This window comes from Rhinolophus ferrumequinum, chromosome 7 (genome assembly GCF_004115265.2).
Source record: "Rhinolophus ferrumequinum isolate MPI-CBG mRhiFer1 chromosome 7, mRhiFer1_v1.p, whole genome shotgun sequence".
In the NCBI taxonomy this organism is placed as follows: domain Eukaryota; kingdom Metazoa; phylum Chordata; class Mammalia; order Chiroptera; family Rhinolophidae; genus Rhinolophus; species Rhinolophus ferrumequinum.
Window position 1 is genome coordinate 77,598,502 of NC_046290.1, and position 17,601 is coordinate 77,616,102.

Consider the following 17,601-nt stretch of genomic DNA (forward strand, 5'->3'; position numbering starts at 1 on the left):
CTGCCCTACATGCTTCTAAACTACATGCACTCACTTTGGCATCATTGCTCATAAGGAGATAGAAACCTAGGGATGCCCAGTTTTGTGCAGCACTTCCTTCTTTCTAATCACCAAAGCAGTAAATGAGCTGAACAGGCAAATCATTCTAAAGGAGATTTGGGTTTCCCAGGTCCAGGTTTTATCATTGTACTCAAAAAAAAAAAAAAAAGAAAGAAAGAAAGAAAATCTTCTCCCCTCTTTGTTAGGAGGAGGGCATTTGAATTGGCCTGTACTCTCCTGTCAGCAAATAGCAACTTGTATTTGAAGATACTGAGAGGTAGGGCATTTTGAAATAGGGAATTTCTCTTCAAAATTATCTTGGATATTGTTTATTTTTATGAAAAATTGCAAAACTCCAATGGGATATAATAGTAAAGCTCAGTGTTATTAATTTTAATTCTCAGAATTTATTATTTTACACATTTTAATGAAAGAATAATTATGTCAGGCAAATGAAGTAAAAATGTATTCATTGTTCCAGGATATTGAGTCAGTCGACCCCAGGGACAGAAAAATGGGCAATGGTTTCAAATACTCATTTTACTTTCATTTTGGAGGGTAAATTGATATTTTTAAATGCCAGTTAACCTTAAGGCTGTTTCATTAATTTAGATGTATTTTAGGTAAAAAGCATAATTTTTTTTAATTAATTCTATTTTGAGAAATTTTAATTACTCGTAGTCTATTTTGGCTATCAAAAAAGTTTTACCTTTTAGGAGCCACCATATACAGGACAATTGATTTAACACTAGAATATTGTAAACATTACTTTTTATTTCTTTTTTTTTTTAGCAGTCACTCTCTGTGGTATTCTGGAATTTCCAAAAAATATATAAATTTCATTATCTTGAATCTGTTGCACATACCTTTTTTTAATAAGGAAAGAATTAAAACTGTTTTTAGTGTGCTTTTTATAATTTTTATTTTTCAATTACAGTTTACATACAATATTACATTCTCAGGTATACAATATAATGCTTAGACATTTATATACCTTACAAGGTGATCACCCCAATAAGTCTAGTATTCATCTGACACCATATGTAGTTATTACAAATGGCAAGATTTCATTCTTTTTCGTGGCTGAGTAATATTCCACTGTATATATGTACCACCTCTTCTTTATCCATTCGTCCATCAATGGACATAGGTTGCTTCCATGTTGTGGGTATTGTAAATAATGCTGCAATGAACATAGGAGTGCATATATCTTTTTGAATTAGTGTTTTTGTTTTCTTTGGATAAATGCCCAGAAGTGGTATTCCTGAGTCATATGGTAGTTCTATTTTTCATTTTTGTTTACTATAGTGGCTGCACCAATTTACAATTTCACCAACAGTACATGAGGGTTCCCTTCTCTGTCCTCACCAACGCTTGTTGTTTGTTGATTTATTGATGATAGCCATTCTGACAGATGTGTGGTAGTAGCTCATTGTGTGTTTAATTTACGTTTCCTTGAGAATTAGTGACGTGGAGCATCTTTTCAAATGTCTATTGGTCATCTGTATGGCCTCTTTAGAGAAATGTCTTTATCCTCTGCCCATTTAAAAATTGGACTGTTTGGAGTTTTTTTGGTGTTAAGTTGTATGAGTTCCTTATATATTTTTTGTATATTAACTCTTGGAATATCTCCTCCCATTCACTAGATTAGTTTGATGCTTATTTTTCCCTTTGTTTCCCTTGCCCATCCCCCCAAAAATATTACTAACTGTGATGTCCTGTCAAAGAGTGTACTGCCTATGTTTTCTTCTAGTTTTATGGTTTCACCTCTTACACTTAAGTGTGTAATCCATTTTGATTTATTCTTGTATATGCTGTAAAAAAGTGATCGTTTCATTGTTTTCCATATGTCTGTCTAGTTTTCCCAGCACCATTTATTGAGACTATCTTTACCCTTGGTATATACTTGCCTCCTTTGTCATAGATGAATTGACTATATAGGTGTGGGTTTATTTCTGGGTTCTCTACTCCATTGTTCTTTCTTCGTGTCTGTTTTTATGCCAGTACCATGCTGTTTTAATTACTATAGCTTTATAGCATAGTTTGGTAACAGTGAGGGTTCTATTCAAGGAATTTTCCTTTCCCACAGGGTTGTATTCTTAAGGCCTGATCCCAAAGTGGTCTTCAAAATGATTCTTGGAACTGTTTTTAGGATCAACATAAGCAAGTGATCTAAAGTAAAAATGTGTCACTTTAAATTTCTCTAACTCTGTGTGATAAATGATCTTGGGGAAAATGAGCTACCTGAAGTTCTTTTCCATTCTAGGGACCAGCATGGCTTACAATATCTGTGGCATAATGCAGGAGAAAAGCACTACATTTTCGTTTGGCAGCATCTAAGACTCTCCAGCTGTTAGGATTCAATTAGAGCTTATACTGTCTGATTATCATTTGTTCACTTTGATCTGGCATAGAGTAATGAGCATTAATAATTACTTATCTAAGGACAAGGCCTCTCTCCCAGGCAACATCTAATTTGTTAGAAGAAAAGATGATAAACTAGCCAAGGAAAACCTTAACCCTTGCCTTTTTATATTGTGGCTTCATAAACACACCGTGTTTTCTTCATTTAGTTTTTAGTTAAAGTGGCAGGTTAGTGATTTGCTTAGCTTTTTTCCTAATAACAAATGAAATAGAAGAAAAGTAACCCAGATGCATTTTCTGACTTTGGTGAAAGGAATATGACTCATCTAGTTAAAGGCATCCAGGGATCTTAATTTCAGAGAGTAACATATGTGATTTCCAACTGTTTCTGTATCCATTGTGATAAGCTTTGGAGAAAATGTTGTAAAAGCATATTTACATTCATTCTTACTCACTTTATGAAACAGAATGATTCTGGAAACAGACATTGAGTGGACAATAACATCATGTCATTACTTAAATTACTATAATCATTAAGTGTGTGTAAGACTTTACCTTGAACCTAGAAAGCTTTCAGAGGTGAGCCAGTTTTATTTTGCATAACTCTAAAAATTAGAAAAAAATAAGTTGTTTTGAAACCCGATTCTATAGGTATCAGATCCTCTTATGTGTTTTTTTTTAAGAACCTGGGGAGATCAGGACTAAAGGACTCATTGTGTTTTAACAATCATAAGTCTAAATTCCATGTGTGGCTCTTGAAGTACAATTTAAACGATACCATTAGGAAAACAGAATGAGGGATATAGGTAGTACTTTCAATAATGACTAAATTGTCAGTCACTTGCTTCTCCAGTTTGCAGCAAAGGTACTCATTTTAATGCACAAGACTTTTGGTGCGCTAGAGACCACTCAACAAGAAATGGACCGGGAGCAGGAAAAAAATAGAGCCCAGGAATAAACCCAAATAAAAATTGACTTCCAAAGGCTCTTGATACCAGTGATTTTCCACTCCTGTTAGGAGTTTGATTTCTTTCCAGAAGAATCTCAGCAGTGGCCACCTGCCAGGGGAGAACAATATTCAACTTAGAGTGCCAGCTGCCGCTCATAGCCATCTTTATAGCAATGGAAGCCCTCAGCTTTTTATAATCTCTGCTTATTCGGGAACCATTGCGGCCCTTGATCTCCCATAACTCCCTGATTGAAGAGTACCTGGGAGCATACATGCAACAGGGGAGACTGTACAGTAAGTCCTCGATGTTGTCAATAGGTTCTGTTACTTTAAGTGCAACAACGTGTAACAAAACCAATTTAACCATAAGCTAATTGATATAAACAAGGGTTAAGTTCCCCTGGCATCTCATCAATGCGATAAGGAAACTACATTGAGCAAACTGACATTATTCAAGGACCTACTGTACTTATCAACCAAATGTCATCTCAAACAGTGGGGAGGTACAGATGGCTAGCGTGCATGGCCACTGATTCAGGTAGCCCCATCAGTATAACATAACTAGTTAGATTCTGTGGCAGATGTTTTAAACTCAACAAAACAGGTGTAGCTGCTTCCTAAGGCTGTTCTTCTTCAGTATCGAGCTCTGAAGTCATTGCTTCCATTATCTCTATACCTCACAACATAGCAGGATAACCATCACACAGCCCAGAGATTTCTGACCTTGTACTCTCTGTCCTCTGCCTTTACTTTCCTTATCATTTTCTGAATGTCTTCATAAGTAAATGACGTGGCTGATTAAAAACCTTTCACTCTCTTGTTCAAAATAGAAAGTAGTTCAGGAATTCACCATATTCCTTCCATATCCTTCTTCACCTAAAGCAGTGACTTTATGTTGGAATCACCTAAAAAGCACTAAAAAAATTCTGATGCTTGGATTTTATCCCTGGAGATGAATATTTAGTTGGTTGGGCACAGTCTCTCAGCGTTGGAAATTTTACAAACTCTCCAAGTAATTCTAATCATAATCAAGGTTAAGAACTACTGAATTAAAAGTTGCACCAGATACAAAATAGGAACAATGTTGATTTATTATCCATATTGCTCAATTTTCAAACATGCATACCAATAGTTTGGCATATAAAATAAGGTGAATTTTAATTTCTTGTTTTATTTTGAAATACAGTGCTTCATGTTGTATCATAGATATGGAAATAACCATAAATAAGAATATAGCTGATCTTAAACATAAAAGTATTATGAGATGAGGTAAAGGGTAGTAAATATATCTGTGCTAATTACAGTTCATAACTGAATGATGACTCGTTTCGTCTCCTCTCTAAAATCAGAGGGTTAAACCAGATGATGTCTAAATACCTTCTGACTTTTCTTTGACCATATGATCAGTATCACTTCATTTCGGAAGATACTGATTTCTTCATAGAGCTAGATGGAAGGGGATATTCAAACCCTCTGGAAATATTGTATTTAAACAATATCAGCTCATTAATAAAGCCATGTCTATAATAATAATTGTCAGGTTGTGGCAAGACAGGCCAAGTGCATTCTTCTCTTTTTTTCTCACTCTTATCCTTCGTGTCAGATTCGTTGTAGGAACTCATTTAGTGAGTTTAAAAATTCCTTTTTTGCTCTTTAACTGAATAGCTAAAATTACATTTATTAATTCAAATAAAAATGATTCTAGTGTGCTCGCTTCGGCAGCACATATACTAAAATGATTCTATCATTAATTATATAATAAAACATGAGTATGATTCATAAAGAAAGATCATTTCCCTAGATTGAATTTTTTTAAGGTTAATAAAGATATGTAATGATTAGGTTAGATGTTTTCAAAATCAGAAATTGTTGTTACTTTTTAAATGTATAATTAATTAAATATAGGCTATACAGAAAAGAAGAAAGAACAAAATAAGTTACTGATATTCCAGCCACTGAGAGAGAACCTCTTTTCACAGTTGAGCTTACTTCTTTCCAGTTATTTTTTTTTTCCCTCCCCAAGGTGGAGTCTTTCTAAAAAAATAAAATTAGGAGCAAATTAGGTATACAGTTTTGTAAATTGCTCATTTAAACATTATATTTAAATATTACAGAAATAAAACTTTAATACAGTCAATGTATTACGGATATACTGTAACCAATCACCATTCCTCAATATTAGATATTTAAGATGTAGACCACTACATTTTTACGGCACAGAGTTGCCATAATAATTAGTGAGTTTTCCACCTACTGATAATGAGGAACAGCAGTTACCTAATGGGAATTTGAGACTCTCTTAGATGGTTATCCAGTGAGTACCCTACTATTCTGACTAACATAAAGGGGATGCTATTAAAAACTAGTTTTAAAAGATGCAAGTCTGTTGGAATACCCACAAGTATTGTAACATCTCTTTGTTTGTGCCCCTCTTTGGTGGACTCCTACCTGAACTGTTATTCATTGTTTTATCTGCCCAATGAGACAGCCTGGCAATCTCTACTGCTCTGTGGTCCTTTCAGGGATGAGATTCTGTCTAGAGAGCTGGATTACCTTTCACAACACCTAAGCCAGCTCCTCAGTTGGCCCCTTCCCTACCAGGTGGGCTGCAGCAGCATGGCCTTGCCCAGGCTCTCCTACAGGTGCCCTAGCCTTACCTCCTGACGCTGTATGCAATCAGCCCAGAAGACCCCACACCTCATGACTTGGAATGGATGCACCTTGGTCATGGAGAGCAGGACTGTCATCTCTGGGGCACCACACAGCGTCAGACATCTCTTCCTGAGAGATCAGCACAGTGGCCATAATTCAAACAGGACCACTCCTGATGTTTTACAAAGTAAAGGGAGCCCATGCCTTTCTTAGTGCTGGTAAATCCCTAGAATAGCAGTATGGTAGTCCTTTACCTTCAGCACCTCATCTCTCTGTTATGCGGGTTCAGATCACTGTGATCTTTGTGATCCTTTCTGTTGTGCATGTAGAAGAGTCTAAACTTTTGTGTACGCTGAGATACCGCATGGCTCTTCATTCCCACTATATCACAGTGGGTTGGCCTGAAGACCTGATGGTCTTATTTTATGGAATGTTATTTTTCAGACAATAGTTCTTATTTCTACTCTGTGCTTTTATGTTCATTTAATTGATTGTTCCTGTGATAGGAACTAATTTGCTCCATTTTTTAAGAAATCTCTGAAAATTTTAGAGAAATGGTAAAGTTGCTTTTTACCATTTACTTTTTATAATTAAGATGTTTTTGATTAAAATATTTTAGTTCTTAATATATGTGAATTAAGTTTTTAGTCACAATGTAAAGGCACAGTGCTTGTTGACCATGCATCTGCTGTAATATTTATTGAAGACACAGATGACTACAGTTTTGTGTTGTTTTCTCCAGATACTTATGTCCTTGGTGCTAAATATTTTTTAATGTGGCTGAGGTCAAACTAATTAACCTTTGGGGTTCTCCTCTTGTGATTTCAGGGTGCTGGCTGCACGGCCCTGGTGGTAGCTGTGGTGGCAAGGAAGCTAGAACTTACCAAAGCAGAAAAGCACGTGCACAACTTCATGATGGATACTCAGCTGACGAAAAGAGTAAGTCACCGTCCTGTATCTTCAAAGGGAACATTAATGTGATTTTTTCCAACATTAGGCATTACGGTTTTTATTTTGACCTCTGAAGCTGAAATGTCATCCTTTAGAGTTAAGTTATTCTTGGAATCAAGTCTGTGTTTTCACATTTAGAAATAGACTCTTCCTAACTTTAGGTCACTTAGGAACTAATTGGACAACCTTGGTATTTAGTCATGGATAAAAATAGACCACATAAATCTGAAAAAAAAAATAGGCGTACTTAACATTTAAGTTTGCAGTATACAAAAGGAAACCAATATTGGACTGAACAGGGAGGAACACAGTGACAATGTAATGTAGAAATTTTATGGAAAAGAGATTCAACAAATACTTTACTGAGCTTCTATGAGCCAGTCATTGTTCTAAAGGCTGGGACTGCAAAGACAAAAAAGAAACAACCACTAACTTTTAGGACTCCAAGGTAGGGGCAGACACAGACCTTTTCCATCATTTAAAGGCTATCACAGAGATGTTGAAAATGGTATAGCATCTGGAGGGCAGATCCATATCTAATTATAACGTATACAAGAAAACAGTAATCATACATTTGCAGAGCACTCACTCTCTGCCAACCACTGCTCAAAGTGTGTCACCTGTATAACAAACATCTTTCATCTTAACAACTTCATGAGGGAAATGCTAGTATTATGCCCATCTTAAAAATATGGAGGCCAAGAACAGAGAGGGTTAGGTAACTTGCTCAAAGTAAGTATATCAAGGAGGAAAGCCACGTAAAAGGAAAGATTTTTATCACACTAAATGTTTAATCTCTTCTTACAGTCACTTAAAGTCAGAAGTAGCTAAAAATTATTTTATAGCAGAATCATCTTGCTACATAACAACACCACAAAGTAGAATCCAACCAGGCTGTCAGTAAAATAACAAACTATCTTGTCTTTCATAACTGTACCTTAATAGATCAGTTCTTTTAATGCACATTTTATTTATTTGGATAATATTTATGAAATGGAAACATGAATTCTAATTGCCTTGATAATTTCCAAGTCTTACCTATCAGACATTATTGTGAGACTTCATTTCAGTTAGTAGGTCCACATATATTCTAGACGATCAAAGCCATGCAGATGCCATGCTGTCCACTTGGATTTACTATTTTGGAATGTCTTCTACTCTGCACAGTTTTCTCTCATGTCCTGAATTTGTTCTCCAAACTCATGAACATTTCTAAATGTTACCAAAAAACACATGGAGAATAGAGGGTTAGGGTTTTTGTCATTTTCAAAGCTACATAGAAATGTAAATATATATATATTAGATTATTAGTATACATCTAATCCAAAATTGTAGCATGTTTTGTGTATTTCATAATGTGCTCATTTGGATGAGTTCTGTACTGTATGATTTGTGTTTAAGAGACAGAAGTTGTATAATATCAAAATAACCGTTCCATAAAGTCCCTCATATAATCTAAATAATTGTATCATGAAGATTATACATGTAACTTTCACTTAAAATATTAGGCAGAAAAATACCTTAAAGCACCATATATATGTGCATGTAAATCTTTTCAATAGTAAAAAAATATATATATGAACACAAATAAGAAAACCAATTAGCAGGTTTGGACAGATTTCCCCATGGTTCCTAAGCAGGTATTTAGTTTTATCTTAAGAAGGAAATATGTAATTTCTTTAAATTTACTTTGGGATACTGATATTCTACATATTGATTTTTGAAGCATTTTATGAGTTGGAAAAGAAAGGGCTTCGATTTTTAAATTTACAGTATAACAAACATTGCTATATACCACCTTTGATTAAAGATGTTTGAGAAATTCACAGAGGTCTCCCCATTTCATTTGGGGAGACATTCCAGGTTGGTTTTATAGTATACTTACTTTAGTTTAAGATTTCTCAACCCTGGCACTAATGACCTTTTGGACTGGCTAATTCTCTGTTGTGTAGAACTTCTTGTGCCTTGTCAGATGTTTAGCTGCATTTTTAGCCTCTACACAGTAGATGCCAGTAGAACTTCCCCCCACTTGTCACAACTCAACATGCTCCCAGACGTTGCCAAATGTCCTCGAAGGGGACAAAATGGCCCATAGAGAGAACCACTGCTTTTGCTTGTTATTTTCCAGGGATTTGAAGACCGAGACAATTCCTCTTCACAGATATTCTTTGAGTATACTGAATTGGTTGTAATCTCCTTCTTCCTGGGAATAATAGATATTCATTTAACAAAAATATATGGTGTATCTAATGTAGTCAAGGTTCTGTGTTAACAGCTGAGGATAAAGAGCTGAAACAGCATATTCCAGGACTCAGAGAATGTTGAGCTTTAATAGTACTATTCTTTTAGCAAATCAGGTGAAAGTTGTTTTCCTCTCTGCTTGGCAGAAAAATGCACTTGTGAGCTTCCTTTAGAGGACTGTGGGTCCAGGAACCAGGTGACCTTCCTTTGTTTTTTGTGAATGGGAATCATTTCCCCAACTAACCAAGTTTTCCGATGTTACAGCTTTTTTGTTGTAAGATTTTGTGATACAATCCCTATAGATAATATTGCATTATGAGTCAAAAATTGTTTACAGAAAGTTTTCCCAATAAGAAGTACATTCTAATTTCAAAATTCACATTCTCCATAATGCTTATGATGCTGTACTAATTCTACTATCTCATTACTACTTCTTAAATGGGTAGCTACTTTGCAGTATTTCTTGGGACCAGAGTCTTTGATAAGTCTGAAAGACTAGCAGGCTTGCTGACAGATCAATTTTTATAGACAAAATGTCACTAAGTACAGGTACAAATGTTTAAATGGCATTAGAATCAAAAACGTAAATTTCTGGTTTATGGTGCCCATTCCAATATTACAGTCAGTACAATACTTGAAAATGATACCTCTTTTATAGTCCTCTGCATTATTTTATACAAAGTCATCAACTTAATATGTGTCATTTATCTGGAACTTGATTCCATTTGGTTATTTACAAAATTGGGGCCTATTTATACTTTTTAACTAAAAATCCTAAACTACTGAGGGATCATTAATGAATGATTTCTGGGAATAGCCAAGAGTAAACAACCTAAAAACCATACACAGTTACCAACATGAAAAATGTAAAATACAAATTCAAGGCTGTTTATATTGCTAGAGAAAAATTCAACTATCCCCTGAAACACTATGTAGAAGAAAACATGTTTTCTGATGGTCAACAAAGGAAATGGGCACAGACGCTCTGCAACCTGAATATGACTCTAAAGAAAAACCACTGTGGATGTTAAAAGATAAATTATCCTTCCAGGAGGAAATGTTACTTCCCAGACTTTCCATTGTGCGTCTTAACTGAATTGAACGATTTCCATGTAAAATAATTCACCACATACAAATTTTCAGAGGAACAGTCTTACACAGAGATCATTTTTCTGTATGACTACCTCGACTACATAAAGTACTATGTTTGTAAGTAGAACACACCGTTCATTGTGCACCAGCATGAAGGAAGATTGTTCTATGTAATTCCAAAAGTTTATATAACAATCTGCAAATCAAAAAAAAAAAAAAAAGAAAAGAAAAGAAAAAGAAAAGGCCAGTAGGTACATGTACTCAGAATAATCTAATGATTTTAAATTGAAAGCACAATAGCAATAACTTACCACTGGCCTTAGTAAGACAGGACCAGCTATTTAATAGATTTGTAGTTTATCACCTTCCACCGGCAGTGTGTTCACCATGCTATATTTTTTGGAAATATATGATTATTACTATTCATTCAGGTCTGAACCAGGAGGAAATCTTTGAGTTTGGCTCTCTGAATCCCCTCCTCTTAGACACAAACTTGAAAACAAGCAATTCTAGAACCCAGACAATTTTTAAAGTACTAGATGTACCACAAATGATAATTATACGTGTTAATGTCCACTGTGGGTGTTTCCAGTCCTGTTCAGAATTCTCAATAAGATCCACAATAAGAACACTATTACGCAGTTATATAATTTTGTCCTGTGTGTCTCTAAGTGAACAGAAATTCTAGAGGATTTACTCTATGTCGCTTTTGCCTTGTCCTTGGCTACACAGCCCAAGGGGCTAAAACACAGAGTGAGTGGGTCCCTTGGCCTTGCCCTGTTCTATAGCCACCACATGGACTCCACCCCAGGTACCTGGTCTAAAGGAGAACGGGGTGGGCCGATGCGGTTGGAGCCCGCAGCTCATCTGCCTCGCTGCTGCAGGGCGTGCTAAGAGCATGTGGCGTCCTGGTCATTCTAGAGGTCTCAGCCACAGCATATGTGGCAAGATTTTCCTGTAGTTTTCAGAGTAAGAAGCAAGAAACTCTCCTGGTGGGGGGAATGGGCGAAAAAGGTGAAAGAGATTAAGTACAAGTTGCCAGTTATCAAAATAATTATGGGGGATGTAAAGTACAGCATAAGGAATATAGTCAGTGATACTGTAATAACTACATTGGGTGTCAGACGGGTACTAGACTTATTGGGTTGATCACTTCATAAGGTATATAAATGTTCACTATGCTGAACACCTGAAACTAATAGACTATTGCATGTCAACCATAATTGGAAAATACTTTTTTTAAAAAAAAAAAGTTTCTTTAAAAAGAAAATTTTACTGCTTCTTATTTCAGAGATTATATACCTTCCCCTTAAATTTGGGAAGAAAGTAAGTACTGCACTAAAGCCTCTGAAGGAGAGGCAAGAGAAAAACAAAGAAATGTAAGTTGAAAAAAAAGAAAGTAGTAAAAAGCAAAAGAAAACTATAAACAAAGTAGCTTTTAAACAGTGCTCTAATTACATGTATCATTTAGGGTTGAACAAAGCAAATTTGCAGTTAAAAGTCAAACAGCTTTAAGTGCTTTTGTGGTTTATAAAGTATTGTTATATTTCAAAATATTATTTTATCTTACTCCAAATGGCTTTAATATTTTATAATTACATGTGAGTCAGCAATATAAGGTTTCATATCCTTTATAACCCTAAAAGTGGGCTTAAGGCATCTGGGTGAGTACTCCTACTCTTAATAGTATGAATTTGTTGTCTCAAATTAAAATATCTGATTATTAATATGCTTTTCAAAATTTTTCTAATAGGATTTGAAGTTGAGCATTAGTGAGGTGGATTCCTTTCCTGTTAAGAATGAATCCTCCTCTTATTCTTTTTATTTTTTGAAGTATAGGAAATAAGTTATTTATATTTCAGAGTGGTGTTGGCCTATTAACTGGCACTAGAATTATTACAGCTACTTAATTCTTGAGGGATATCTGTGATGCCCTCGTACAAACCACCATGGTATCTAGCATGTGGTAGAGACTCAATAAATTTCTTGCATTAATAAAGGGAAATGCACTGACCCATTCAGATCCTAGATCTCTTCTCTAACCTACACACCCTTCTTATCAAGAGGATCCTTTGGATCCAAATATGATTAGAAGTAGTGTTTATGATGCAAATTTTATATACTGTGGTGCCCAATGAACCCATAGACATTGATTTAGTACCAGCTGGGCCCAAAGCACTAAGCTAAGGAGACACAAAGATTAGTGACATGGCCCCTGCCCTCAAAGAATTTGTAAACACCCTGGAAGGGGAGTGGTGGCGCCCAGGTTACAGTGTTAGAGATGACTGATTGTATGGCAGGATTCTTATCTTCATAAACAAAGGACACTTTCCTCCCAACTCCACTTTCACCCCAATGATCACAAACACATAGACATACTTCTTTTCCAGTCTGCCCATCACTTTCATGTAACAATTCCCCATTGTTCAAGCCTGTAAAACACTTGCTTTCTACCCAGTTTTCTCCCCTGTCCACTATTACCTTTCAACTCTATGCGAGACTGGAAAAACTTACTATTAAAAATATGTCTGAACAGGCAGATATTTTCTATCCTTGGGCATATTGTTTGTGGCTGCTATTTTGAAAAGTAGCACTTTAAGAGTTTTAATTCCTATGTTTGAAAATCTATTAGGGAATTAGAAAGGGGATGTTTCAACATAAATGTACATACACAGGGTGCCAAAAAATGTACGAGTATACACATTTTAAGAAAGGAAAACTGTATTAAAATTGTAATACTCAATATATACGGATAACAAAGGATGACTACAAGTCATGTTTGACTTCTGCAATTACAAGAGGTGCTCAAAGTGGTTACCATCAGTGTCCAAAGACTTCTGATTACAGCGAACTACTGCTTGAGCAACACTGACCAAAGTGTCCACTTGTATACATTGTTTTGGCACCCCCGGTATTTCACAGGTTAAAAAATAGCTGTAGGGGTTTCATTTTCCAATGAGGAGTCATTTTCAGTTTCATCCTGGCAACTAACATGAGTATTGAGTGAATACAAATCCTGTAACATAAGATCTCGGGGCATCGCCCACCCCACTGAACTCTGAGATGGAGGTTCCCAGACTCCCCTTCAGCCATTCCCCCACCACCCCAAAGAGAATCATTTAAAATACAGGGAGGACAAGCACTGAAGCACCTTTTAAAAGTTTATAGACTTCAGTCGTTTAGCATTTGCTATCCTTTGTAGATGCGAATCCGAAGCAAAATCAATTGCTACGTTCTGTTCTAAATATTGCTGTGTTCCTGTCCTTCTGTTTTTACTGTTTTCTGGCTTCCTCTCCAGCCTGTGGTCTAGGCTCCTCCTCTGTGTCTCGGGCTGATAAAATCAGGGAGTAGAGCTCCACCAGGGAGGGCCCATACTGGTCTTCCAGGCAGTTACAGCTGCTTGGAGAGCTGAGACCCTTCTCCCTCCTACTAGCCGGGAAGGGCCTATCCCAGCCCCAGGCAGTGCTGGCCAGTCATGTCTCACTCTCTCTTTAAAAGCAAGGTCCTCAACCCTCCGCAACTTATGCTGTATCCATTTCCTTACCTTTGAAAAGGACATAGGGTCAGATGGCAAAGCCTTCCAAAAAGTGACTCCTTCCTCTGTGTGGGAGAGAAATTGTGTTTCCATAGGAATGAAGACCCAAGAATTACCTGAATTTTACTGTGGATGGTGGTGACATTCCTTATCTCACTGCTGGCGCTCAGCAGCTTACGTTTCAGTCATTTTTCTATTGGTTTGAGAATGCTCTCCATGCAGAGGCTGGTAAATATCCAGAGGAAGTACATTACGAACCAAAGTCACTCCTAAAAAAATTTATAAGAAATCAGTCATTTTCGTAAAATGGGTTCTAGCGGTACAATGTCACTCCAAAAGGAAACTTTTTAGCATCGTGAAAAAGGATGCTTTCTTTGCTAAAGTGAAAAAAACATACATACATACTTGGACACATAGTTTTAGTGTTAATTTTAAGGTTCTTCCTTATCGTAAATCTCAGGGCTGAAAGGACTTGAATAATAATTCTCTCTAACCTCACTTTAATGAAAAGAAAACTAAAATCCTGTAAGACTTGATTAGTACAAAGTCAAGAACGTAGAACTCGTTTCTCAAGCCCAGCTCACTGTTCTGTCTTCCCCACCACATTGTCTTCCTTAAAATGTTGTCCTCACCCAGCCCGCCACTAACCTGCAGCTCTCTTTGTGATTCATCCTTTCTGCATCTTTCAAAAGAAGTAAATGGAACAACTTCTTAGAATAAGTAATTAACAACAAGACCAAGTGAAAGCTCTGGCTCATCAGATCCTGTCGCATGAGCAACGAAGAGAAGAAATCTGCCCTTGGCCGGGCCTTTATCAGCTTCCAGGATTTTCAGAAGTTAATCCAGAAAGCAAGTAACTGTATATCACTAGGAAGTAGTCATGCTTTCCATCAGCTGCAGTAGGTCTTGGCAGTGTTACTAGAATGCTTTCCTCCTGAGGTATGTCCCATCCATTGGAAATGCAGTACATGTAAATTACCAACAAAATCATGACAATGTAGACTCTCTGTCAATTAATTAAAGTGTGCTAACAAGCATACAATTTGCTAAATCACTCTGGGAGATTAGAGGACCAGGTCTACTCGTACATTCAGCGGTGGAAACATGCCCTTCTTGTAGTGCAAGATCACAAAGGACAAGATTAACCTTGGCCTTCTGGCATGTTGCCTTTCTCCAGGGAAATGAAGAACATAGAGAGAACAATTGCAATACAAGGTGGACAAATCAGCACCTCTTGATTTCAAAAAAATTTAAAAAGTGGTTGTATGAAAAGAAAGTGCCTGATACAGTGGGGTCGAGTTTAGAAAGAGATCAGGAGCCATCCTAATATTTCAATCTAAGTGTTTCCACACAGATACTGGTGCTTTTCAAAACACATAGATTCAAGAAAAATAGGTTTTTGAGAAATAGTTACTAAACAGAGCTAGAGCTTACCATGACCACTGGGATGAAGAAAATGACTCCCAGCAGATTTGCAAAGGTTTTTACTCTGGAATTTTTTTTTTTTACTCTGGAATTTATCAACTGTTTTTCTTGTTTGTTTTTTTCACAGGTGAAAAACGCAGCTGCCAATGTACTCAGGGAAACGTGGCTAATTTATAAAAACACAAAGCTAGTAAAAAAAATAGATCACGCAAAAGTGAGAAAACATCAACGAAAATTCTTGCAAGCTATTCATCAGTAAGTACCATTTTTCATTTTCATCCTGCTTTTGTATCTCTGGGTTTTAATTCTCCCACTTGGTTATTCTTTTCTCATGAGGGAGAAAAAAAGAAAACGTCGTCATGCTTGTTCCCAGAAGACACTATTTGGCAATTTAATAATTTCACAAATGAAATCCTGAGAAAACTTGTCAGTTCTTGTATGATTAAAACTCATTTATTATTGGGAGAGTAGTCATTTAATATAGTAATTAAATGTCTTCTCAGTTTCTCTTTAGAAGCAATAATTTCAGTTAAAATTGTATTTCTTAATTTAACTTATTTATTCATATAGTTTGCTCTAAGATGCTTAGTTTGTATCCACTGCAAAATCGTGGGGGAAAAAATTTAAGATTTTACAGTCTATCTGGATATTTTTTAACATACCACCGAACCGTGTTATATGAAGGTAGTACCTACAATTAATTTAAAACTTGAATTTTTAAATAAGTTTTTAATCAGGACTTGGGGGATTTTTCTATATACTACGTGTTCATTATAGATTTTATAGTTCCTATAGAACCTGTACTCTTTTATCATTATTCTAACTTTATCCAGACTACCAGAGCTCATTTCATTGTTATACCAGATAATTATCACAGACTTTTAAAAATACAAACTTCTATCTAGCAAGTTCCAATAATAATTTGAAAGCACCAAGTCTTTCTCCACCAGACTGGCAGCCTCCTTACCGTAAGTAGATTCACGTGGGTGTCAATTATGATGCCGTGCAGACTTGCTCTTAATGCTATTTCCGAATGTGGAAGAGCAAGCATGGACACATTTGTGGGTCAGAAAAGTGGTTTTCCTCATGCCAGCTGCAGGGTAATTGTAGAAAGGTGGGTAAATGCTAGGTCTCTTGGCTGTACAGTGTGATGTGTCTTCTCAGAGCTCATTAGCACAGCAGATGAGAAAGCTCTGAGACTGGAATTTTTATTTGACATATTTAGGTGATCTATATGTAATACATTACAACACTGAGATTCTGTAGGAAACCACTAAGCATGCATCCTCTCCCTTTGCACCTGTCCATCCCATTGCCCTTTTTAACTAAGTATCACTGAAATGTGGGATATGTCTATAATTATGGCCAAATATGTACTACATAAGAATTGTAACCCTCCTTAAAGAAAAGAAAATGCAAGTACTCTTGAGATCTAAAATAGAGGAAGACTGCACCCGGGATAGACTAGCTGGTCTCATTGCTACTCATACTATTTACTTATGCTCTTTCCCTTGTTGCCACTAATACCAAAGTGACATCATTTCTCCTTTAGCTCCGTGACTTGACACACCACTTTGATTTTTGTCCCATTATAAGGAAACGATAACGCTAGAATTCTAAGATCATACTCCTTTAAAGTCTGGGAAAGAGTAACAGGGAAAAACACAGAGAGGAACATTGTAATTAGATCTGGCACACAAGAGAAAGCTACTCGCTGGACCTCCCACCACCCCTTACAACCAAGTTCCACCACCCAAGAGTGTTTGCATAGATGTCTCGATTCCCTGAAGCTTAGATCTACGAGAGTGAGTCCCCTGAGAGATGCTGAACCTTCACCTCTGCTTTCATCAGGCTATTCTTCCTGTATGAAGATAGGCCTCCTCCCCAAGGGTCACCTGGCACAACTTGCCTGCACCCCCAAAGCCACACAACACAGTAACCCTAACATTCATACAAGCGACACTCATGGTATACTGTGGAGAAATCATTCTTTGGACTTTTAATTTTTCAATACTAACCTGTACTGTTCAAGTATATTAAAAAGAAAGCTCACTGTTGTGGGTGTGAGATGACATGGAAGTGGGCGAGTGCGGTCGGTCTGCGTGTCCAGCAACCACACAGCCTGTTTCTTCCACGATTGGACGTGTGCTCCTATCTGTCAGTGTAACCTGTTTAATTAGCCTAATATAATTAATTGTGATTTGCCCTCAATGCTTTTGATAAATTTTCATATAACAAAAAATTTAAAATGCTTTGACAGTTCTTACAATATAATTACGTAGCCATGTGTAAATGGTGGGTATTTATATATTTATCCTGTCATAGAACTCAAGATCTGAATACATTCATGCTC

General features: G+C 36.4%; 1 protein-coding gene across 2 annotated transcripts in view; it reads left to right on the top strand.

The window, feature by feature from the left end:
* KCNN2 (potassium calcium-activated channel subfamily N member 2) overlaps positions 1-17,601 on the top strand; it is a 375,548-nt gene that overhangs the window by 350,049 nt on the left and 7,898 nt on the right. For both annotated transcript variants that reach the window (XM_033111136.1, XM_033111137.1), the window contains 2 exons: positions 6,833-6,943; positions 15,376-15,503. In XM_033111136.1, the coding sequence (XP_032967027.1) occupies positions 6,833-6,943; positions 15,376-15,503 (239 nt within the window). The remainder of the gene's footprint in view (positions 1-6,832; positions 6,944-15,375; positions 15,504-17,601) is intronic.